Source organism: Oncorhynchus keta, chromosome 29 (genome assembly GCF_023373465.1).
Source record: "Oncorhynchus keta strain PuntledgeMale-10-30-2019 chromosome 29, Oket_V2, whole genome shotgun sequence".
Lineage (NCBI taxonomy): Eukaryota > Metazoa > Chordata > Actinopteri > Salmoniformes > Salmonidae > Oncorhynchus > Oncorhynchus keta.
Window position 1 is genome coordinate 14,394,457 of NC_068449.1, and position 27,703 is coordinate 14,422,159.

At 32.4% G+C, this 27,703-nt stretch overlaps 1 protein-coding gene across 5 annotated transcripts in view; it reads left to right on the top strand.

The window, feature by feature from the left end:
- The window catches only part of ush2a (Usher syndrome 2A (autosomal recessive, mild)), a 504,765-nt gene that overhangs the window by 339,154 nt on the left and 137,908 nt on the right, over nt 1-27,703 (top strand). For all 5 annotated transcript variants that reach the window (XM_052485995.1, XM_052485996.1, XM_052485997.1 and 2 more), the window contains exons 47-53: nt 18,341-18,596; nt 21,329-21,657; nt 22,974-23,096; nt 23,610-23,773; nt 25,240-25,449; nt 26,615-26,817; nt 26,936-27,048. In XM_052485995.1, the coding sequence (XP_052341955.1) occupies nt 18,341-18,596; nt 21,329-21,657; nt 22,974-23,096; nt 23,610-23,773; nt 25,240-25,449; nt 26,615-26,817; nt 26,936-27,048 (1,398 nt within the window). The remainder of the gene's footprint in view (nt 1-18,340; nt 18,597-21,328; nt 21,658-22,973; nt 23,097-23,609; nt 23,774-25,239; nt 25,450-26,614; nt 26,818-26,935; nt 27,049-27,703) is intronic.

The window sequence follows — 27,703 nt, forward strand, 5'->3', positions numbered from 1 at the left end:
AAACAGAGTGAAACATAATAAAACAGAGTGAAACATAGTGAAACATAATAAAACAGAGTGAAACATAATAAAACAGAGTGAAACATAGTAAAACAGAGTGAAACATAATAAAACAGAGTGAAACATAATAAAACAGAGTGAAACATAGTAAAACAGAGTGAAACATAGTAAAACAGAGTGAAACATAATAAAACAGAGTGAAACATAATAAAACAGAGTGAAACATAATAAAACATAATAAAACATAGTAAAACATAATAAAACATAGTAAAACAGAGTGAAACATAATAAAACATAGTGAAACATAATAAAACATAATAAAACATAGTAAAACAGAGTGAAACATAGTAAAACAGAGTGAAACATAATAAAACAGAGTGAAACATAATAAAACATAATAAAACAGAGTGAAACATAATAAAACATAATAAAACATAATAAAACAGAGTGAAACATAGTAAAACATAGTGAAACATAATAAAACAGAGTGAAACAGAGTGAAACATAATAAAACATAATAAAACAGAGTGAAACATAGTAAAACAGAGTGAAACATAGTAAAACAGAGTGAAACATAATAAAACATAATAAAACATAGTGAAACATAATGAAACATAGTGAAACATAATAAAACAGAGTGAAACATAATAAAACAGAGTGAAACATAATAAAACAGAGTGAAACATAGTGAAACATAATAAAACAGAGTGAAACAGAGTGAAACATAATAAAACAGAGTGAAACAGAGTGAAACATAATAAAACAGAGTGAAACATAGTGAAACATAATAAAACAGAGTGAAACATAATAAAACAGAGTGAAACATAGTAAAACAGAGTGAAACATAATAAAACAGAGTGAAACATAATAAAACATAATAAAACAGAGTGAAACATAGTGAAACATAATAAAACAGAGTGAAACATAATAAAACAGAGTGAAACATAATAAAACAGAGTGAAACATAGTAAAACAGAGTGAAACATAATAAAACAGAGTGAAACATAGTAAAACATAATAAAACAGAGATAAACATAATAAAACAGAGTGAAACATAGTAAAACAGAGTGAAACATAATAAAACATAGTAAAACATAATAAAACATAATAAAACAGAGTGAAACATAGTGAAACATAATAAAACATAGTGAAACATAATAAAACAGAGTGAAACATAATAAAACAGAGTGAAACATAATAAAACGTAATAAAACAGAGTGAAACATAATAAAACATAGTAAAACAGAGTGAAACATAGTAAAACATAATAAAACAGAGTGAAACATAATAAAACAGAGTGAAACATAATAAAACATAATAAAACATAGTAAAACAGAGTGAAACATAGTAAAACAGAGTGAAACATAATAAAACAGAGTGAAACATAATAAAACAGAGTGAAACATAATAAAACAGAGTGAAACATAATAAAACAGAGTGAAACATAATAAAACAGAGTGAAACATAGTGAAACATAATAAAACAGAGTGAAACATAATAAAACAGAGTGAAACATAATAAAACAGAGTGAAACATAAAAAAAACAGAAACATAATAAAACAGTGAAACATAAAACATAAAAAACAGAGTGAAACATAATAAAACAGAGTGAAACATAGTAAAACAGAGTAAACATAATAAAACAGAGTGAAACATAATAAAACATAATGAGTAATAAAACATAGAAACATAATAAAACATAATAAAACATAGTAAAACAGAGTGAAACATAGTAAAACAGAGTGAAACATAATAAAACAGAGTGAAACATAATAAAACAGAGTGAAACATAATAAAACAGAGTGAAACATAAAACATAAAAAACAGAGTGAAACATAATAAAACAGAGTGAAACATAATAAAACAGAGTGAAACATAGTGAAACATAATAAAACATAGTGAAACATAATAAAACAGAGTGAAACATAATAAAACAGAGTGAAACATAATAAAACAGAGTGAAACATAATAAAACAGAGTGAAACATAATAAAACAGAGTGAAACATAAAAAACAGAGTGAAACATAATAAAACAGAGTGAAACATAGTAAAACAGAGTGAAACATAATAAAACAGAGTGAAACATAATAAAACAGAGTGAAACATAAAACATAAAAACAGAGTGAAACATAATAAAACAGAGTGAAACATAATAAAACAGAGTGAAACATAGTGAAACATAATAAAACAGAGTGAAACATAATAAAACAGAGTGAAACATAATAAAACAGAGTGAAACATAGTGAAACATAATAAAACAGAGTGAAACATAATAAAACAGAGTGAAACATAGTCAAACAGAGTGAAACATAATAAAACAGAGTGAAACATAATAAAACAGAGTGAAACATAATAAAACAGAGTGAAACATAATAAAACAGAGTGAAACATAATAAAACAGAGTGAAACATAATAAAACATAATAAAACATAGTAAAACAGAGTGAAACATAATAAAACATAATAAAACATAGTAAAACAGAGTGAAACATAGTAAAACAGAGTGAAACATAATAAAACAGAGTGAAACATAATAAAACATAATAAAACAGAGTGAAACATAATAAAACATAATAAAACAGAGTGAAACATAGTAAAACATAGTGAAACATAATAAAACAGAGTGAAACATAATAAAACATAATAAAACAGAGTGAAACATAGTAAAACAGAGTGAAACATAGTAAAACAGAGTGAAACATAATAAAACATAATAAAACATAGTGAAACATAATGAAACATAGTGAAACATAATAAAACAGAGTGAAACATAATAAAACAGAGTGAAACAGAGTGAAACATAATAAAACAGAGTGAAACATAGTGAAACATAATAAAACAGAGTGAAACAGAGTGAAACATAATAAAACAGAGTGAAACAGAGTGAAACATAATAAAACAGAGTGAAACATAGTGAAACATAATAAAACAGAGTGAAACATAATAAAACAGAGTGAAACATAATAAAACAGAGTGAAACATAATAAAACATAATAAAACAGAGTGAAACATAGTGAAACATAATAAAACAGAGTGAAACATAATAAAACAGAGTGAAACATAATAAAACAGAGTGAAACATAGTAAAACAGAGTGAAACATAATAAAACAGAGTGAAACATAGTAAAACATAATAAAACAGAGTGAAACATAATAAAACAGAGTGAAACATAGTAAAACAGAGTGAAACATAATAAAACATAGTAAAACATAATAAAACATAATAAAACAGAGTGAAACATAGTGAAACATAATAAAACATAGTGAAACATAATAAAACAGAGTGAAACATAATAAAACAGAGTGAAACATAATAAAACGTAATAAAACAGAGTGAAACATAATAAAACATAGTAAAACAGAGTGAAACATAGTAAAACATAATAAAACAGAGTGAAACATAATAAAACAGAGTGAAACATAGTAAAACATAATAAAACAGAGTGAAACATAATAAAACAGAGTGAAACATAATAAAACAGAGTGAAACATAGTAAAACAGAGTGAAACATAATAAAACAGAGTGAAACATAATAAAACAGAGTGAAACATAATAAAACAGAGTGAAACATAGTGAAACATAATAAAACAGAGTGAAACATAATAAAACAGAGTGAAACATAATAAAACAGATTGAAACATAATAAAACAGAGTGAAACATAGTAAAACAGAGTGAAACATAGTGAAACATAATAAAACAGAGTGAAACATAATAAAACAGAGTGAAACATAATAAAACAGAGTGAAACATAGTAAAACAGAGTGAAACATAGTGAAACATAATAAAACAGAGTGAAACATAATAAAACAGAGTGAAACATAATAAAACAGAGTGAAACATAGTAAAACAGAGTGAAACATAGTGAAACATAATAAAACAGAGTGAAACATAATAAAACAGATTGAAACATAATAAAACAGAGTGAAACATAGTAAAACAGAGTGAAACATAGTGAAACATAATAAAACAGAGTGAAACATAATAAAACAGATTGAAACATAATAAAACAGAGTGAAACATAGTAAAACAGAGTGAAACATAGTGAAACATAATAAAACAGAGTGAAACATAATAAAACAGAGTGAAACATAAAAAAACAGAGTGAAACATAATAAAACAGAGTGAAACATAGTAAAACAGAGTGAAACATAATAAAACAGAGTGAAACATAATAAAACAGAGTGAAACATAGTGAAACATAATAAACCAGAGTGAAACATAATAAAACAGAGTGAAACATAATAAAACAGAGTGAAACAGAGTGAAACATAATAAAACAGAGTGAAACATAATAAAACAGAGTGAAACATAATAAAACAGAGTGAAACATAATAAAACAGAGTGAAACATAATAAAACAGAGTGAAACATAGTAAAACAGAGTGAAACATAGTGAAACATAATAAAACAGAGTGAAACATAATAAAACAGATTGAAACATAATAAAACAGAGTGAAACATAGTAAAACAGAGTGAAACATAGTGAAACATAATAAAACAGAGTGAAACATAATAAAACAGAGTGAAACATAGTAAAACAGAGTGAAACATAATAAAACAGAGTGAAACATAATAAAACAGAGTGAAACATAGTAAAACAGAGTGAAACATAATAAAACAGAGTGAAACATAATAAAACATAGTGAAACATAATAAAACATAGTAAAACAGAGTGAAACATAGTAAAACAGAGTGAAACATAATAAAACATAATAAAACAGAGTGAAACATAATAAAACAGAGTGAAACATAGTAAAACATAGTGAAACATAATAAAACAGAGTGAAACATAAACATAAAACATAATAAAACAGAGTGAAACATAATAAAACATAGTAAAACAGAAAACATAGTAAAATAATAAAACAGAGTGAAACATAATAAAACAGAGTGAAACATAATAAAACATAATAAAACAGAGTGAAACATAATAAAACAGAGTAAACATAATAAAACAGAGTGAAACATAATAAAACAGAGTGAAACATAATAAAACATAAACATAATAAAACAGATAAACATAGTGAAACATAATAAAACAGAGTGAAACATAATAAAACAGAGTGAAACATAATAAAACAGAGTGAAACATAATAAACAGAGTGAAACATAGTAAAACAGAGTGAAACATAGTGAAACATAATAAAACAGAGTGAAACATAATAAAACAGAGTGAAACATAATAAAACAGAGTGAAACATAGTGAAACATAATAAAACAGAAAACATAATAAAACAGAGTGAAACATAATAAAACAGAGTGAAACATAGTAAAACAGAATGAAACATAGTGAAACATAATAAAACAGAGTGAAACATAATAAAACAGAGTGAAACATAATAAAACAGTGAAACATAAAAACAGAGTGAAACATAAAACATAATAAAACAGAGTGAAACATAATAAAACAGTGAAACATAATAAAACAGAGTGAAACATAATAAAAGAGTGAAACATAGTGAAACATAATAAAACAGTGAAACATAATAAAACAAAACATAATAAAACAGAGTGAAACATAATAAAACAGAGTGAAACATAATAAAACAGAGTGAAACATAATAAAAAACAGAGTGAAACATAATAAAACAGAGTGAAACATAGTAAAACAGAGTGAAACATAATAAAACATAGTAAAACATAATAAAACATAATAAAACAGAGTGAAACATAGTGAAACATAATAAAACATAGTGAAACATAATAAAACAGAGTGAAACATAATAAAACAGAGTGAAACATAATAAAACAATAAAACAGAGTGAAACATAATAAAACATAGTAAAACAGAGTGAAACATAATAAAACAGAGTGAAACATAATAAAACAGAGTGAAACATAGTAAAACATAATAAAACAGAGTGAAACATAATAAAACAGAGTGAAACATAATAAAACAGAGTGAAACATAATAAAACAGAGTGAAACATAATAAAACAGAGTGAAACATAATAAAACAGAGTGAAACATAATAAAACAGAGTGAAACATAGTGAAACATAATAAAACAGAGTGAAACATAATAAAACAGAGTGAAACATAATAAAACAGATTGAAACATAATAAAACAGAGTGAAACATAGTAAAACAGAGTGAAACATAGTGAAACATAATAAAACAGAGTGAAACATAATAAAACAGAGTGAAACATAATAAAACAGAGTGAAACATAGTAAAACAGAGTGAAACATAGTGAAACATAATAAAACAGAGTGAAACATAATAAAACAGAGTGAAACATAATAAAACAGAGTGAAACATAGTAAAACAGAGTGAAACATAGTGAAACATAATAAAACAGAGTGAAACATAATAAAACAGATTGAAACATAATAAAACAGAGTGAAACATAGTAAAACAGAGTGAAACATAGTGAAACATAATAAAACAGAGTGAAACATAATAAAACAGATTGAAACATAATAAAACAGAGTGAAACATAGTAAAACAGAGTGAAACATAGTGAAACATAATAAAACAGAGTGAAACATAATAAAACAGAGTGAAACATAAAAAACAGAGTGAAACATAATAAAACAGAGTGAAACATAGTAAAACAGAGTGAAACATAATAAAACAGAGTGAAACATAATAAAACAGAGTGAAACATAGTGAAACATAATAAACCAGAGTGAAACATAATAAAACAGAGTGAAACATAATAAAACAGAGTGAAACATAATAAAACAGAGTGAAACATAATAAAACAGAGTGAAACATAATAAAACAGAGTGAAACATAATAAAACAGAGTGAAACATAATAAAACAGAGTGAAACATAGTAAAACAGAGTGAAACATAGTGAAACATAATAAAACAGAGTGAAACATAATAAAACAGATTGAAACATAATAAAACAGAGTGAAACATAGTAAAACAGAGTGAAACATAGTGAAACATAATAAAACAGAGTGAAACATAATAAAACAGAGTGAAACATAGTAAAACAGAGTGAAACATAATAAAACAGAGTGAAACATAATAAAACAGAGTGAAACATAGTAAAACAGAGTGAAACATAATAAAACAGAGTGAAACATAATAAAACATAGTGAAACATAATAAAACATAGTAAAACAGAGTGAAACATAGTAAAACAGAGTGAAACATAATAAAACATAATAAAACAGAGTGAAACATAATAAAACATAATAAAACAGAGTGAAACATAGTAAAACATAGTGAAACATAATAAAACAGAGTGAAACAGAGTGAAACATAATAAAACATAATAAAACAGAGTGAAACACAATAAAACATAGTAAAACAGAGTGAAACATAGTAAAACATAATAAAACAGAGTGAAACATAATAAAACAGAGTGAAACATAGTAAAACATAATAAAACAGAGTGAAACATAATAAAACAGAGTGAAACATAATAAAACAGAGTGAAACATAGTAAAACAGAGTGAAACATAATAAAACAGAGTGAAACATAATAAAACAGAGTGAAACATAATAAAACAGAGTAAACATAGTGAAACATAATAAAACAGAGTGAAACATAATAAAACATAAACATAATAAAACAGAGTGAAACATAATAAAACAGAGTGAAACATAATAAAACAGAGTGAAACATAGTGAAACATAATAAAACAGAGTGAAACATAATAAAACAGAGTGAAACATAGTAAAACAGAGTGAAACATAGTGAAACATAATAAAACAGAGTGAAACATAATAAAACAGAGTGAAACATAATAAAACAGAGTGAAACATAATAAAACAGAGTGAAACATAAAACATAATAAAACAGAGTGAAACATAATAAAACAGATTGAAACATAATAAAACAGAGTGAAACATAGTAAAACAGAGTGAAACATAGTGAAACATAATAAAACAGAGTGAAACATAATAAAACAGATTGAAACATAATAAAACAGAAAACATAGTAAAACAGAGTGAAACATAAAACATAATAAAACAGAGTGAAACATAATAAAACAGAGTGAAACATAAAAAACAGAGTGAAACATAATAAAACAGAGTGAAACATAGTAAAACAGAGTGAAACATAATAAAACAGAGTGAAACATAATAAAACAGAGTGAAACATAGTGAAACAAATAAACCAGAGTGAAACATAATAAAACAGAGTGAAACATAATAAAACAGAGTGAAACAGAGTGAAACATAATAAAACAGAGTGAAACATAATAAAACAGAGTGAAACATAATAAAACAGAGTGAAACATAATAAAACAGAGTGAAACATAATAAAACAGAGTGAAACATAATAAAACAGAGTGAAACATAGTAAAACAGAGTGAAACATAGTGAAACATAATAAAACAGAGTGAAACATAATAAAACAGATTGAAACATAATAAAACAGAGTGAAACATAGTAAAACAGAAAACATAGTGAAACATAATAAAACAGAGTGAAACATAATAAAACAGAGTGAAACATAGTAAAACAGAGTGAAACATAATAAAACAGAGTGAAACATAATAAAACAGAGTGAAACATAGTAAAACAGAGTGAAACATAATAAAACAGAGTGAAACATAATAAAACATAGTGAAACATAATAAAACATAATAAAACATAGTAAAACAGAGTGAAACATAGTAAAACAGAGTGAAACATAATAAAACATAATAAAACAGAGTGAAACATAATAAAACATAATAAAACAGAGTGAAACATAGTAAAACATAGTGAAACATAATAAAACAGAGTGAAACAGAGTGAAACATAATAAAACATAATAAAACAGAGTGAAACATAGTAAAACAGAGTGAAACATAGTAAAACAGAGTGAAACATAATAAAACATAATAAAACATAGTGAAACATAATGAAACATAGTGAAACATAATAAAACAGAGTGAAACATAATAAAACAGAGTGAAACAGAGTGAAACATAATAAAACAGAGTGAAACATAGTGAAACATAATAAAACAGAGTGAAACAGAGTGAAACATAATAAAACAGAGTGAAACAGAGTGAAATATAATAAAACAGAGTGAAACATAGTGAAACATAATAAAACAGAGTGAAACATAATAAAACAGAGTGAAACATAGTAAAACAGAGTGAAACATAATAAAACATAGTGAAACATAATAAAACATAATAAAACAGAGTGAAACATAGTGAAACATAATAAAACAGAGTGAAACATAATAAAACAGAGTGAAACATAATAAAACAGAGTGAAACATAGTAAAACAGAGTGAAACATAATAAAACAGAGTGAAACATAGTAAAACATAATAAAACAGAGTGAAACATAATAAAACAGAGTGAAACATAGTAAAACAGAGTGAAACATAATAAAACATAGTAAAACATAATAAAACAGAGTGAAACATAGTGAAACGTAATAAAACAGAGTGAAACATAATAAAACAGAGTGAAACATAGTAAAACATAATAAAACAGAGTGAAACATAATAAAACAGAGTGAAACATAATAAAACAGAGTGAAACATAGTAAAACAGAGTGAAACATAATAAAACAGAGTGAAACATAATAAAACAGAGTGAAACATAATAAAACAGAGTGAAACATAGTGAAACATAATAAAACAGAGTGAAACATAATAAAACAGAGTGAAACATAATAAAACAGATTGAAACATAATAAAACAGAGTGAAACATAGTAAAACAGAGTGAAACATAGTGAAACATGATAAAACAGAGTGAAACATAATAAAACAGAGTGAAACATAATAAAACAGAGTGAAACATAGTAAAACAGAGTGAAACATAGTGAAATAAAACAGAGTGAAACATAATAAAACAGAGTGAAACATAATAAAACAGAGTGAAACATAGTAAAACAGAGTGAAACATAGTGAAACATAATAAAACAGAGTGAAACATAATAAAACAGATTGAAACATAATAAAACAGAGTGAAACATAGTAAAACAGAGTGAAACATAGTGAAACATAATAAAACAGAGTGAAACATAATAAAACAGATTGAAACATAATAAAACAGAGTGAAACATAGTAAAACAGAGTGAAACATAGTGAAACATAATAAAACAGAGTGAAACATAATAAAACAGAGTGAAACATAAAAAAACAGAGTGAAACATAATAAAACAGAGTGAAACATAGTAAAACAGAGTGAAACATAATAAAACAGAGTGAAACATAATAAAACAGAGTGAAACATAGTGAAACATAATAAACCAGAGTGAAACATAATAAAACAGAGTGAAACATAATAAAACAGAGTGAAACAGAGTGAAACATAATAAAACAGAGTGAAACATAATAAAACAGAGTGAAACATAATAAAACAGAGTGAAACATAATAAAACAGAGTGAAACATAATAAAACAGAGTGAAACATAATAAAACAGAGTGAAACATAGTAAAACATGAAACATAAAACATAATAAAACAGAGTGAAACATAATAAAACAGATTGAAACATAATAAAACAGAGTGAAACATAGTAAAACATAGTGAAACATAGTGAAACATAATAAAACAGAGTGAAACATAATAAAACAGAGTGAAACATAGTAAAACAGAGTGAAACATAATAAAACAGAGTGAAACATAATAAAACAGAGTGAAACATAGTAAAACAGAGTGAAACATAATAAAACAGAGTGAAACATAATAAAACAGATTGAAACATAATAAAACAGAGTGAAACATAGTAAAACAGAGTGAAACATAGTGAAACATAATAAAACAGAGTGAAACATAATAAAACAGATTGAAACATAATAAAACAGAGTGAAACATAGTAAAACAGAAAACATAGTGAAACATAATAAAACAGAGTGAAACATAATAAAACAGTGAAACATAAAAAAACAGAGTGAAACATAATAAAACAGAGTGAAACATAGTAAAACAGAGTGAAACATAATAAAACAGAGTGAAACATAGTGATAATAAACCAGAGTGAAACATAATAAAACAGAGTGAAACATAATAAAACAGAGTGAAACAGAGTGAAACATAATAAAACAAGTGAAACATAATAAAACAGAGTGAAACATAATAAAACAGAGTGAAACATAATAAAACAGAGTGAAACATAATAAAACAGAGTGAAACATAGTAAAACAGAGTGAAACATAGTGAAACATAATAAAACAGAGTGAAACATAATAAAACAGATTGAAACATAATAAAACAGAGTGAAACATAGTAAAACAGAGTGAAACATAGTGAAACATAATAAAACAGAGTGAAACATAATAAAACAGAGTGAAACATAGTAAAACAGAGTGAAACATAATAAAACAGAGTGAAACATAATAAAACAGAGTGAAACATAGTAAAACAGAGTGAAACATAATAAAACAGAGTGAAACATAATAAAACATAGTGAAACATAATAAAACATAATAAAACATAGTAAAACAGAGTGAAACATAGTAAAACAGAGTGAAACATAATAAAACAGAGTGAAACATAATAAAACATAATAAAACAGAGTGAAACATAATAAAACATAATAAAACAGAGTGAAACATAGTAAAACATAGTGAAACATAATAAAACAGAGTGAAACAGAGTGAAACATAATAAAACATAATAAAACAGAGTGAAACATAGTAAAACAGAGTGAAACATAGTAAAACAGAGTGAAACATAATAAAACATAATAAAACATAGTGAAACATAATGAAACATAGTGAAACATAATAAAACAGAGTGAAACATAATAAAACAGAGTGAAACAGAGTGAAACATAATAAAACAGAGTGAAACATAGTGAAACATAATAAAACAGAGTGAAACAGAGTGAAACATAATAAAACAGAGTGAAACAGAGTGAAATATAATAAAACAGAGTGAAACATAGTGAAACATAATAAAACAGAGTGAAACATAATAAAACAGAGTGAAACATAGTAAAACAGAGTGAAACATAATAAAACAGAGTGAAACATAGTGAAACATAATAAAACATAGTGAAACATAATAAAACAGAGTGAAACATAATAAAACAGAGTGAAACATAATAAAACGTAATAAAACAGAGTGAAACATAATAAAACATAGTAAAACAGAGTGAAACATAGTAAAACATAATAAAACAGAGTGAAACATAATAAAACAGAGTGAAACATAATAAAACAGAGTGAAACATAGTAAAACATAATAAAACAGAGTGAAACATAATAAAACAGAGTGAAACATAATAAAACAGAGTGAAACATAGTAAAACAGAGTGAAACATAATAAAACAGAGTGAAACATAATACAACAGAGTGAAACATAATAAAACAGAGTGAAACATAGTGAAACATAATAAAACAGAGTGAAACATAATAAAACAGAGTGAAACATAATAAAACAGATTGAAACATAATAAAACAGAGTGAAACATAGTAAAACAGAGTGAAACATAGTGAAACATAATAAAACAGAGTGAAACATAATAAAACAGAGTGAAACATAATAAAACAGATTGAAACATAATAAAACAGAGTGAAACATAGTAAAACAGAGTGAAACATAGTGAAACATAATAAAACAGAGTGAAACATAATAAAACAGAGTGAAACATAATAAAACAGAGTGAAACATAGTAAAACAGAGTGAAACATAGTGAAACATAATAAAACAGAGTGAAACATAATAAAACAGAGTGAAACATAATAAAACAGAGTGAAACATAGTAAAACAGAGTGAAACATAATAAAACAGAGTGAAACATAATAAAACAGAGTGAAACATAGTGAAACATAATAAACCAGAGTGAAACATAATAAAACAGAGTGAAACATAATAAAACAGAGTGAAACAGAGTGAAACATAATAAAACAGAGTGAAACATAATAAAACAGAGTGAAACATAATAAAACAGAGTGAAACATAATAAAACAGAGTGAAACATAATAAAACAGAGTGAAACATAATAAAACAGAGTGAAACATAGTAAAACAGAGTGAAACATAGTGAAACATAATAAAACAGAGTGAAACATAATAAAACAGATTGAAACATAATAAAACAGAGTGAAACATAGTAAAACAGAGTGAAACATAGTGAAACATAATAAAACAGAGTGAAACATAATAAAACAGAGTGAAACATAGTAAAACAGAGTGAAACATAATAAAACAGAGTGAAACATAATAAAACAGAGTGAAACATAGTAAAACAGAGTGAAACATAATAAAACAGAGTGAAACATAATAAAACATAGTGAAACATAATAAAACATAATAAAACATAGTAAAACAGAGTGAAACATAGTAAAACAGAGTGAAACATAATAAAACAGAGTGAAACATAATAAAACATAATAAAACAGAGTGAAACATAATAAAACATAATAAAACAGAGTGAAACATAGTAAAACATAGTGAAACATAATAAAACAGAGTGAAACAGAGTGAAACATAATAAAACATAATAAAACAGAGTGAAACATAGTAAAACAGAGTGAAACATAGTAAAACAGAGTGAAACATAATAAAACATAATAAAACATAGTGAAACATAATGAAACATAGTGAAACATAATAAAACAGAGTGAAACATAATAAAACAGAGTGAAACAGAGTGAAACATAATAAAACAGAGTGAAACATAGTGAAACATAATAAAACAGAGTGAAACAGAGTGAAACATAATAAAACAGAGTGAAACAGAGTGAAATATAATAAAACAGAGTGAAACATAGTGAAACATAATAAAACAGAGTGAAACATAATAAAACAGAGTGAAACATAGTAAAACAGAGTGAAACATAATAAAACAGAGTGAAACATAGTGAAACATAATAAAACATAGTGAAACATAATAAAACAGAGTGAAACATAATAAAACAGAGTGAAACATAGTAAAACGTAATAAAACAGAGTGAAACATAATAAAACATAGTAAAACAGAGTGAAACATAGTAAAACATAATAAAACAGAGTGAAACATAATAAAACAGAGTGAAACATAATAAAACAGAGTGAAACATAGTAAAACATAATAAAACAGAGTGAAACATAATAAAACAGAGTGAAACATAATAAAACAGAGTGAAACATAGTAAAACAGAGTGAAACATAATAAAACAGAGTGAAACATAATACAACAGAGTGAAACATAATAAAACAGAGTGAAACATAGTGAAACATAATAAAACAGAGTGAAACATAATAAAACAGAGTGAAACATAATAAAACAGATTGAAACATAATAAAACAGAGTGAAACATAGTAAAACAGAGTGAAACATAGTGAAACATAATAAAACAGAGTGAAACATAATAAAACAGAGTGAAACATAATAAAACAGATTGAAACATAATAAAACAGAGTGAAACATAGTAAAACAGAGTGAAACATAGTGAAACATAATAAAACAGAGTGAAACATAATAAAACAGAGTGAAACATAATAAAACAGAGTGAAACATAGTAAAACAGAGTGAAACATAGTGAAACATAATAAAACAGAGTGAAACATAATAAAACAGAGTGAAACATAATAAAACAGAGTGAAACATAGTAAAACAGAGTGAAACATAGTGAAACATAATAAAACAGAGTGAAACATAATAAAACAGAGTGAAACATAATAAAACAGAGTGAAACATAGTAAAACAGAGTGAAACATAATAAAACAGAGTGAAACATAATACAACAGAGTGAAACATAATAAAACAGAGTGAAACATAGTGAAACATAATAAAACAGAGTGAAACATAATAAAACAGAGTGAAACATAATAAAACAGATTGAAACATAATAAAACAGAGTGAAACATAGTAAAACAGAGTGAAACATAGTGAAACATAATAAAACAGAGTGAAACATAATAAAACAGAGTGAAACATAATAAAACAGAGTGAAACATAGTAAAACAGAGTGAAACATAGTGAAACATAATAAAACAGAGTGAAACATAATAAAACAGAGTGAAACATAATAAAACAGAGTGAAACATAGTAAAACAGAGTGAAACATAGTGAAACATAATAAAACAGAGTGAAACATAATAAAACAGATTGAAACATAATAAAACAGAGTGAAACATAGTAAAACAGAGTGAAACATAGTGAAACATAATAAAACAGAGTGAAACATAATAAAACAGAGTGAAACATAATAAAACATAGTAAAACGTACGGTCCTTCTGTAGCTCAGTTGGTAGAGCATGGCGCTTGTAACGCCAGGGCAGTGGGTTCGATTCCCGGGACCACCCATACGTAGAATGTATGCACACATGACTGTAAGTCGCTTTGGATAAAGCGTCTGCTAAATGGCTTTTTTTTTTTTTTTTTTTTTTTTTTTTAATAAAACAGAGTGAAACATAATAAAACATAATAAAACAGAGTGAAACATAATAAAACAGAGTGAAACATAATAAAACAGATTGAAACATAATAAAACAGAGTGAAACATAGTAAAACAGAGTGAAACATAGTGAAACATAATAAAACAGAGTGAAACATAATAAAACAGAGTGAAACATAATAAAACAGAGTGAAACATAGTAAAACAGAGTGAAACATAGTGAAACATAATAAAACAGAGTGAAACATAATAAAACAGAGTGAAACATAATAAAACAGAGTGAAACATAGTAAAACAGAGTGAAACATAATAAAACAGAGTGAAACATAGTGAAACATAATAAACCAGAGTGAAACATAATAAAACAGAGTGAAACATAATAAAACAGAGTGAAACAGAGTGAAACATAATAAAACAGAGTGAAACATAATAAAACAGAGTGAAACATAATAAAACAGAGTGAAACATAATAAAACAGAGTGAAACATAATAAAACAGAGTGAAACATAATAAAACAGAGTGAAACATAGTAAAACAGAGTGAAACATAGTGAAACATAATAAAACAGAGTGAAACATAATAAAACAGATTGAAACATAATAAAACAGAGTGAAACATAGTAAAACAGAGTGAAACATAGTGAAACATAATAAAACAGAGTGAAACATAATAAAACAGAGTGAAACATAGTAAAACAGAGTGAAACATAATAAAACAGAGTGAAACATAATAAAACAGAGTGAAACATAGTAAAACAGAGTGAAACATAATAAAACAGAGTGAAACATAATAAAACATAGTGAAACATAATAAAACATAATAAAACATAGTAAAACAGAGTGAAACATAGTAAAACAGAGTGAAACATAATAAAACAGAGTGAAACATAATAAAACATAATAAAACAGAGTGAAACATAATAAAACATAATAAAACAGAGTGAAACATAGTAAAACATAGTGAAACATAATAAAACAGAGTGAAACAGAGTGAAACATAATAAAACATAATAAAACAGAGTGAAACATAGTAAAACAGAGTGAAACATAGTAAAACAGAGTGAAACATAATAAAACATAATAAAACATAGTGAAACATAATGAAACATAATAAAACAGAGTGAAACATAATAAAACAGAGTGAAACAGAGTGAAACATAATAAAACAGAGTGAAACATAGTGAAACATAATAAAACAGAGTGAAACAGAGTGAAACATAATAAAACAGAGTGAAACAGAGTGAAATATAATAAAACAGAGTGAAACATAGTGAAACATAATAAAACAGAGTGAAACATAATAAAACAGAGTGAAACATAGTAAAACAGAGTGAAACATAATAAAACAGAGTGAAACATAGTGAAACATAATAAAACATAGTGAAACATAATAAAACAGAGTGAAACATAATAAAACAGAGTGAAACATAATAAAACGTAATAAAACAGAGTGAAACATAATAAAACATAGTAAAACAGAGTGAAACATAGTAAAACATAATAAAACAGAGTGAAACATAATAAAACAGAGTGAAACATAATAAAACAGAGTGAAACATAGTAAAACATAATAAAACAGAGTGAAACATAATAAAACAGAGTGAAACATAATAAAACAGAGTGAAACATAGTAAAACAGAGTGAAACATAATAAAACAGAGTGAAACATAATACAACAGAGTGAAACATAATAAAACAGAGTGAAACATAGTGAAACATAATAAAACAGAGTGAAACATAATAAAACAGAGTGAAACATAATAAAACAGATTGAAACATAATAAAACAGAGTGAAACATAGTAAAACAGAGTGAAACATAGTGAAACATAATAAAACAGAGTGAAACATAATAAAACAGAGTGAAACATAATAAAACAGATTGAAACATAATAAAACAGAGTGAAACATAGTAAAACAGAGTGAAACATAGTGAAACATAATAAAACAGAGTGAAACATAATAAAACAGAGTGAAACATAATAAAACAGAGTGAAACATAGTAAAACAGAGTGAAACATAGTGAAACATAGTGAAACATAATAAAACAGAGTGAAACATAATAAAACAGAGTGAAACATAATAAAACAGAGTGAAACATAGTAAAACAGAGTGAAACATAGTGAAACATAATAAAACAGAGTGAAACATAATAAAACAGAGTGAAACATAGTAAAACAGAGTGAAACATAATAAAACAGAGTGAAACATAATACAACAGAGTGAAACATAATAAAACAGAGTGAAACATAGTGAAACATAATAAAACAGAGTGAAACATAATAAAACAGAGTGAAACATAATAAAACAGATTGAAACATAATAAAACAGAGTGAAACATAGTAAAACAGAGTGAAACATAGTGAAACATAATAAAACAGAGTGAAACATAATAAAACAGAGTGAAACATAATAAAACAGAGTGAAACATAGTAAAACAGAGTGAAACATAGTGAAACATAATAAAACAGAGTGAAACATAATAAAACAGAGTGAAACATAATAAAACAGAGTGAAACATAGTAAAACAGAGTGAAACATAGTGAAACATAATAAAACAGAGTGAAACATAATAAAACAGATTGAAACATAATAAAACAGAGTGAAACATAGTAAAACAGAGTGAAACATAGTGAAACATAATAAAACAGAGTGAAACATAATAAAACAGAGTGAAACATAATAAAACATAGTAAAACGTACGGTCCTTCTGTAGCTCAGTTGGTAGAGCATGGCGCTTGTAACGCCAGGGCAGTGGGTTCGATTCCCGGGACCACCCATACGTAGAATGTATGCACACATGACTGTAAGTCGCTTTGGATAAAAGCGTCTGCTAAATGGCTTTTTTTTTTTTTTTTTTTTTTAATAAAACAGAGTGAAACATAATAAAACATAATAAAACAGAGTGAAACATAATAAAACATAGTGAAACATAATAAAACAGAGTGAAACATAATAAAACAGAGTGCACTATATAGGGAATATTTAAATGAACTACAACCGAAAATGTTATGAATTTCAGTTTCCATCTGTGTTCTCTTCCTGTATAGATTTGCATATTGCATTTTTTATAATAATCCTAATTCCTATCCATGTGTTTGTAGATGGGTGGTGGAGAGGAGTGTGAGAGGCACCCAGCAGGTATCCACAGTGGTCAGACTTCCCCCGTCCCCTCCTCCCCTCTCCTATCTGGACCACTCCTCAGCCCTCAGCCCCTGGACCTCCTACCAGTACCGCCTAGTGGCCAGCACACAGGCTGGATCTAACACTAGTGCCTGGGCTAACATCACCACCAGACCCTCTCGTCCTGCCGGTCTAGTCCCACCACGGGTAGATGTGCTGGGACCGGACTCACTGCAGGTTGGTGGTTGTGTGGAGGTGTGGGTGTTGTGACTTTAGTTTGGGTTTTGGTGCTGTTACTTAGCCAATAACAGACCATGTCTCAGCTAACCAGCCAATAAGATGTATCTACCTCAAGTTGTGGTAGACATTCTTTGAAACACTACAGTATATAGGCCAATGTCATATTGGTATTCATGCTTATATTGTGTGTATTCATTTTGAACAGTTCCCTCCCTGAGCTCTCTCGCTCTCATATAATGCACACACACACACTCTCAAAACACACACACACTTACAAAATGGTGTTTCAGACACTAAACTCAAGGTCCCCTTCCAGAAGTAGGCAGGATCATGACCCTGTCTGTAGTGAATTCCTTCCTGTCGGCCATATTAACAAGACTCTAACTAAGTATGAATGACATCTAAATTAGCACATCACGTCCCGCCCACACACACACGCATGCACACATGCATTCATATGCACACGCCCCTGCACTAATGCTAACTATGAAAATGCTAATTCCTGTCATAATTTCAGACACAACCCTGTCGTCACGATGCTTTAGGGGTCAGAGGTCATTTATTTCTTAGTGTTTCTTCCTGGTTCAGCCCAATTACACGCTTCCTGTTTATGTCTGACTGGTAATGCAAAAAAACAATAGTGTTCACTGAGACTCAGGTATAACTCTCGCTCTCGCTCTGTATTAAATTGCAATTTGTTGTCAGGAAGCATGGAATGAATACGTATCAGATACCAGCACAACTGCTCTCTCCATCTACTGATCTCTCTTTCTTTCTTTCCTTTCTTTCTCTTTCTTGTTCCGGTCTGCCTCTCTCTTTAAAATCATACTGGAGTCTGAGAATCCAACTGTTTTCCATTCATGATTACTATATAAATCTCAGACTAAGCCTTTACCTCAATCCTACTCCCTCTGGTACTTTACTAAGGACAATACAGCTTCTTCTCAGAACATGAGTAATTCCATCCAGGGTGCTATCAGTATTTTAAGGTGGTATAAATCCTAGCAGTGTACCTGCTGGTTGAATAGAGGGGTCTCCAGAGAGAGAGAGAGGCGTAGCTAGCAGGGCCTTGCTGCCTGACAAACACCATTCAGGGGGAATTCATGTCACCAAACAGGCTTTGCAGCTTAGCGGTCCTCTTTGTACCAATACACCCACAGACTCCACACACACACACACACACGAACAGGGGGTCCACACACACACACATGCACGCACACACACACACACACATGCACACACACGCACGCGCACACACACACACACACACACACAAACACACATGCACGCACACACACACACACATGCACACACACACACACACACACACACACACACACACACACACACACACACACACACACACACACACACACACACACACACACACACACACACACACACACACACACACACACACACACGAACACACACACTTCTCTGTCACTTCTTCTAGTCTTGAGAAAGTGCCAGAAACACAGACTGAAGTGCTGGTGACTTCAAACAAAGACGCCATTTCCATAAACTAGTTTGAATAATTCATTTCCCCCAACCCTTCTATTTGTTGTTGTTTTTTCAGACTATTGTTATTTCATTCATTTGTTAACAGCTGCGTTTACATGGCTAACGAGGTGAGAAGAGTTACACATGTAAGACGCTAAGACTGGTTCGGCTATTTGCATATTTAGCAGTTTATTCAGCAGTTTATTTATTTACCAACAGACTGGTTCAATGGTCTCAGTGTGTTTTGTCTGGTTGTCTTAGCAATCACTGGGGCTTCCTGCAGTCTAGTGTTTGGTGTGTTTATTCACAGCTAGTGGTGATTTGTTACTTCTTTTTCAGCTCAGCTTTGGTTTTTTAGTTTTTTATTCCTGTGTTTTTCTAGTTATTTAGAAATTGAAGGAAAGGGAAGTGAAGGCCATCACACACACACACACACACACACACGCCAAACGCACACATGCACATACACACATACACATAGGTAGTGTGTGTGTGTATATGTGTGTGTGTGTGTTACAGGTCACACCTTTACCTAATTTTCTCACCTAATTACCGAAAATCGGAGCAGTTGAATTCCTCTTCCTAATCACACACTATGTCTCTACAAGCTCCGCTTTGAACTGCACAGCAATTCCACACATTGTTAGCCTTTTTAATTCCCTGAAATGCTGACAGAATCACACGCAGGCAGCGCTAGCTAGGCAACATGCTGTAGTTTTTGTATATAACAATTCCATTACTGCGGTTTCATTATTTTAGCATGTTGGCCTGCAAGGATGAAATCTGTTTTATATGTGTCGAAGGGAATCTGCCACTCAGGTCAATGTCAGGGTGTCTTTCTCTCTTTCTGCACGGTGCAGAGCTGTACGCACACAAACACAAGCATGTAATTCCCATACATACATACACACGTCGGCATGCGCAAGCACACACACATGGCTGTTTGCACACACGCACACACTGTACAGTACAACATCACTTCCTGGAACTCATCCATCTAAAAGCGATCTAAAGCATATAACTTTCTGAACTGCCAATCACAGGCCTCCCTCGGCCGCTTGCACCTCTGCACTGCACTCTGGGAGAGATGATGTCAGTTTTATTGCATAGCCTCCAGTGTTTCCCTGGTAAGAATTGAGAATATCCACATGACTTTGTGCATGTCTGTGTGTATATGTGTGTGTGTCTTTGTGTGTTTGTGTGTGCCTCCCTCCCTCTCTCCTCAGGTCATGTGGTCCCCTCCTGTCATTGCTAACGGAGTGATTGACCGCTATGAGATCCGCCTTCCCGACCCACGCGTATCCCACGACGACCTGTCCAACCTCACCGTCACGGTGACAGACCTGGTGCCCTACACTAACTACCTGGTCACCGTCCTGGCCTGCTCCTCCGGGGGTGGCCTTATTGGGGGATGCACAGAGAGCCTGCCCACTACCGTGACTACACTACCCACAATCCCCCAGGATCTGGCACCACTGGCAGTGGTGGCCGTCAGTGAGTCCTTCCTGGCCGTATCCTGGCAACCTCCCGACAGGCCCAACGGACCTAACCTCAGGTACATGTTGTATTATTACCAGGCCACTTAGTTCAGGGAAACCCAGGGTTCCAGTTGTGAGGTAGAGATAGATACACAACACAAATTAAATGCAGAAAGGTAAATCTGTGTGTAAATGTGTGTCAGGTTGTAAAGTAGATGATAGTCAGTTAGACTATAGCTGAGCCCCAGTATGCCAAGATCAGACATAGCACTAGCATCCAACATCTACATAGCTTAGCATCCAACTTCTACGTAGCAATAGCATCCAACATCTACATAGCTTAGCATCCAACATCTACACATCACTAGCATCCAACATCTACACATCACTAGCATCCAACATCTACAAAGCTTAGCATCCAACTTCTATGTAGCACTAGCATCCAACATCTACGTAGCACTAGCATCCAGCATCTACGTAGCACTAGCATCCAGCATCTACGTAGCACTAGCATCCAACATCTACATAGCTTAGCATCCAACTTCTACGTAGCAATAGCATCCAACATCTACATAGCTTAGCATCCAACATCTACACATCACTAGCATCCAACATCTACACATCACTAGCATCCAACATCTACAAAGCTTAGCATCCAACTTCTATGTAGCACTAGCATCCAACATCTACGTAGCACTAGCATCCAGCATCTACGTAGCACTAGCATCCAGCATCTACGTAGCACTAGCATCCAACATCTACGTAGCACTAGCATCCAACATCTACGTAGCACTAGCATCCAGCATCTACGCAGCACTAGCATCCAGCATCTACGTAGCACTAGCATCCAGCATCTACATAGCACTTGAATCCAACATCCATATCAGTATTACTCTCAATAGTCTCACACACTCTTCACTGAACCAGACAGAGACTTGCGTGAACGTGAGTGTTAATTATCTAGCTCGTTATCTGTGTGTGTGAGTATTTAGCACTTAGAGTAGTTCCTACTCTGTTCTCGTCACGATTAGGAGCTAAATAACAGTTTGTTTTCATGGTGAACCATTACAATTCATGAGTACCTTCCCCTCCACAGCTCAGATCAGTGTGTTTGTTTAAGTTGGTTTATGGAAGCTGGAATAAGGCTTGCCCTTCTGATTGCAGCCCACATTAACATCACTGTAAGAGTGAATATCACTAACACCACAGGAATTAGAGAATAGAGAGGGAGAGCGAGAGACTGCAGAAGAAAGAAATAGGGATAGAGTTACAGAGAAAGAGACAGAGAGGGGTGGAAAGAGAGAGACAGAGAGATAATAGAGGGATAGAGGGAAATAGACTGTTTGTGTGTGTATTTGTGTGTGATTATCCGTGTGTTTGGTGTGGTCCTCAGATACGAGCTGCTCAGACGTAAAAGCCGTCAGCCGCTGGCCGCGCAGCCCCCAGCAGATCTCCATCGCTGGTTCAATGTTTACGCCGGAGACAAATTGTTTCACCAAGATAAAGGCCTTAGCAGGTGAGATTACCAAAATTAGCTTTAGAGCAAACCGCCGCCACTGTGTACAGAGCTGTTTCGCGCTCCGATGCCATCTTTTAATGCTGCTCAAAGATACATTAAGCAAATATTCAAATAATTTAATTATTTTGTGCTAATCTCTGGCTGGCACTCGGCAGCAGCTGATTTTGTCCCTGTGCTTGCTAAAAGGCTTCTCTCTCCACTACTGACGTTTACTCTAGCTTCAAGTTAGACACTTTTAGATACATAAGCAGTTTAAGCAGTTTTCTGGACTTTCACTGCTGTGCTGGCCTAGATTGTTCATGGTGGAAATATAATCGATTGCTGTTGAAATTTGTGTTAGCCCATGTTGCTAGTAATTGTTTTGAATGAGCCTAGATATTGCACCATTTTTGAAACAGGATGTGTTTTGGTACAGTATGTGTGTGTGAGTGCATGGGTGCGTGTCTTTTTATGTGCCTGAATGCAAGTGTGTGTTGTCTAACCTTTGCCTGGTCCATTTTGACGCTGTAGGTTCACATGGTACCAGTACCAGTTACTGGTCTATAATGACGTGGGCTACTCTACAGGACAGCTGGCTACGGGTGTTACCCTGGCAGGAGTACCCCTCCACCCGCCCTCTCTGTCTGTCCAGACCATCGACCATACATCCATACACATCAGCTGGACAGAACCCTGTAAGAAGCTATATTTTAGTGCCATATACAGTGAGGGAAAAAAGTATTTGATCCCCTGCTGATTTTGCACGCCCAATTTTTCAGTTTTTGATTTGTTAAAAAAGTTTGAAATATCCAATAAATGTCGTTCCACTTCATGATTGTGTCCCACTTGTTGTTGATTCTTCACAAAAAAATACAGTTTTATATCTTTATGTTTGAAGCCTGAAATGTGTCAAAAGGTCGCAAAGTTCAAGGGGGCCGAATACTTTCGCAAGGCACTGTATACATGCACGTCTGAAGTTTGCCAATGAACATCTGAATGATTCAGAGGACAACGGGGTGAAAGTGTTGTGGTCAGATGAGACCAAAATGGAGCTCTTTGGCATCAACTCAACTTGCCGTGTTTGGAGGAGGAGGAATGCTGCCTATGACCCCAAGAACACCATCCCCACCATCAAACATGGAGGTGGGAACATTATGCTTTGGGGGTGTTTTTCTGCTAAGGGGACAGGACAACTTCACCGCATCAAAGGGACGATGGACGGGCCATCTACCATCAAATCTTGGGTGAGAACCTCCTTCCCTCAGCCAGGGCATTGAAAATGGGTCGTGGATGGGTATTCCAGCATGACAATGACCCAAAACACACGGCCAAGGCAACAAAGGAGTGGCTCAAGAAGAAGCACATTAAGATCCTGGAGTGGCCTAGCCAGTCTCCAGACCTTAATCCCATAGAAAATCTGTGGAGGGAGCTGAAGGTTTGAGTTGCCAAACGTCAGCCTCGAAACCTTAATGACTTGGAGAAGATCTGCAAAGAGGAGTGGGACAAAATCCCTCCTGAGATGTGTGCAAACCTCGTGGCCAACTACAAGAAACGTCTGACCTCTGTGATTGCCAAGGGTTTTGCCACCAAGTACTAAGTCACTAAATTTACAGAGGGGTCAAATACTTATTTCCCTCATTAAAATGCAAATCAATTTATAACATTTTTGACATGCGTTTTTCTGGATTTTTTTGTTATTCTGTCTCTCACTGTTCAAATTAACCTACCATTAAAATGATAGACTGATCATTTCTTTGTCAGCGGGCAAACATACAAATTCAGCAGGGGATCAAATACTTTTTTCCCTCATTGTATAATACTGTCATGACAGTCTGAACTGTTATTCACATAAACAGGACCTTATTCAGTAGGATAGGATGAGACTACTATGCTGTTCTAGGAACCTTTTCCATATTGTCATGTTACATTTTATATTTTAGTAATTTAGCAGATGCTCTTACCCAGAGAGATTTACAGGAGCAATTAGGATTAAGTGCCTTACTCAATTGCACATCTACATATTTAGCACCTAGTCGGCTTAGGGATTCGTACAAGCAACCTTACGGTTACTGGACCAACGCTCTCAAATGCTAGGCTACCAGATGCCAAATGTTGATTATGACAATGAGTTCTCCGTCAACTGTCTCTCTCCACCCCTCAGCTCTACAGGATCTCCAGGGTGAGGTGGAACTCTACACCCTCAGGGTCGAATCCTCTCACCTCAGACGAACTCTGACCTTCCCACCCGGGGTCGATTCCACTGTGATAGGTGACCTGCAGCCCAACACACGCTACAGGGTTTCCCTGCAGGTGTCCAATGGGGCTTACAACACTTCTAATACCGAGGTCAACGGTACTACTGAAGATGGAGGTGAGAAGGGTGTGTGTGCGTGCTGACGATGGGTGGTGTTGTGAAATGTGTTGGAGTGTATTTCGAAATAGCAGGTCCCAGATCAATAGAAGGTCCCAGTGATTCTAATACCACACCAACCCTATTAGCTCTGACCAGCACCCCCCACACACACACACACACACACAGACACACACACACACACACACTCAACCCAGAAGGAACCATATCTACACCAAGACCCAGTTTATCTCCAACTACATCTACACCAAGACCCAACCCTCTAGAACCACAACACCACCACCACCACGACTTCACCCCTCTAGAACCATAACAACACCACCATGACTTCACCCCTCTAGAACCATAACAACACCACCATGACTTCACCCCTCTAGAACTACAACAACACCACCATGACAAAACCCCTCTAGAACTACAACAACACCACCATGACAAAACCCCTCTAGAACCACAACAACACCACCACCACCACGACTTAACCCCTCTAGAACCACAACAACACCACCACCACCACGACTTAACCCCTCTAGAAACACCACCACCATGACTTAACCCCTCTAGAACCACCACAACACCACCACAACTTAACCCCTCTAGAAACACCACCACCACCACGACTTAACCCCTCTAGAACTACAACAACACCACCACCACCACAACTTAACCCCTCTAGAAACACCACCACCACCACGACTTAACCCCTCTAGAACCACAACAACACCACCACCACCACAACTTAACCCCTCTAGAAACACCACCACCACCACGACTTAACCCCTCTAGAACCACCAGCAGTACTTAATGCAGCTGGTGGCCACACCAGATACTGACTGTTACATTTGATTTTGACCCCCCCCTTTGTTCAGGGATACATTATTCCATTTCTGTTAGTCACATGGTTGTGGAACTTGTTCACTTCATGTCTCAGTTGTTGAATCTTGTTATGTTAATATAAATATTTACACATGTTAAGTTTCTGAAAATAAACAGACAGACAGACAGACAGACAGACAGACAGACAGACAGACAGACAGACAGACAGACAGTCATCTGTTTTCTTTGAGTATGTGGAGGGCATAGAGAGATGAGGGAGAGTAAGGCATAGATAGAAAGAAAGAGTGATTTGTAGCTGATGTTTTAACCTGTGTGTGTCACTCCCCAGAGCCAGAGGGAGTGTTTCCTCCAGAGGTGGTTCCAGTCAACAGCAGTACAGTGCGTGTGCTGTGGTCTCCCCCTGTACAGCCTAACGGAGCTGTGACTGAATACTCTGTCTATCTAGACGGGACTGTACACGCTACTGCTGATAACACATCAGGATCATACTTACTGGGAGGACTGCTACCCTTCACCGTCTATGACATAAAGGTACTGTAGTACACAATCACTCACCTCCTACAGGTTTGAATGATTTCTGTTTTTGATGGTGTACTGTTTTGGGTGTTTATGTCAAAGGTGAGGGTGTGTGTTTTGTTGTGTATTACAGGTGGAGGTGTGTACTGTGTATGGGTGTGTCAAGAGTAACGCTACTCAGGTGACTACAGTGGAGGATCTACCTGCTGACATAGCACCTCCACACATACAGGTGCTCAGCCCCAGGTGAGTTAGCCTGCTTGCTTGATTGCAAGTGTATATGTGTGCGTGTTCAGGAATGCATGTGTGTGTGATGGTGGACAAAGCCAGAAGCCTTTCCCTCTCTCTCTCTCTCTCTCTCTCTCTCTCTCTCTCTCTCTCTTACTCTCCCTCTCTCTTGCTCTCCCTCTCTCTTGCTCTCCCTCTCTCTTGCTCTCCCTCTCTCTTGCACTCCCTCTCTCTTGCCCTCCCTCCTTCTACCTTTCTCTACCTGTCATAATCAGGAGGTGTGTAAGTTGTGCCCCAGTAGAAAAGTAACCACATATGGATGGCCCTGACATGTCCCTCTCTGGCCTACATGAGCCTCAAACACTTAATTCATTCGCCACGCTAGATTTGCCAGAGTGGAATTTAATCAATAGTTAATTCATTAATTCTGACGCAAGCTACATCCTGGCCGGAGAAAGAGTGGGAGAAACACAGAGTGAAGAAGAAAGAGAGAGAGAGAGGGAATTGTGGTACGGCTTAGGGTTTGATTGAAATATGACAATTACCGCACCTGCTGGTTTACACGCACACACACATGCCCAAGTAGACAGACACACACACACACACACACACAGTAGTAGAAGTGTGTGTGTGTCTCCTTCATGGTTAGTATCTGCCAAAGGTACAGTAGTTA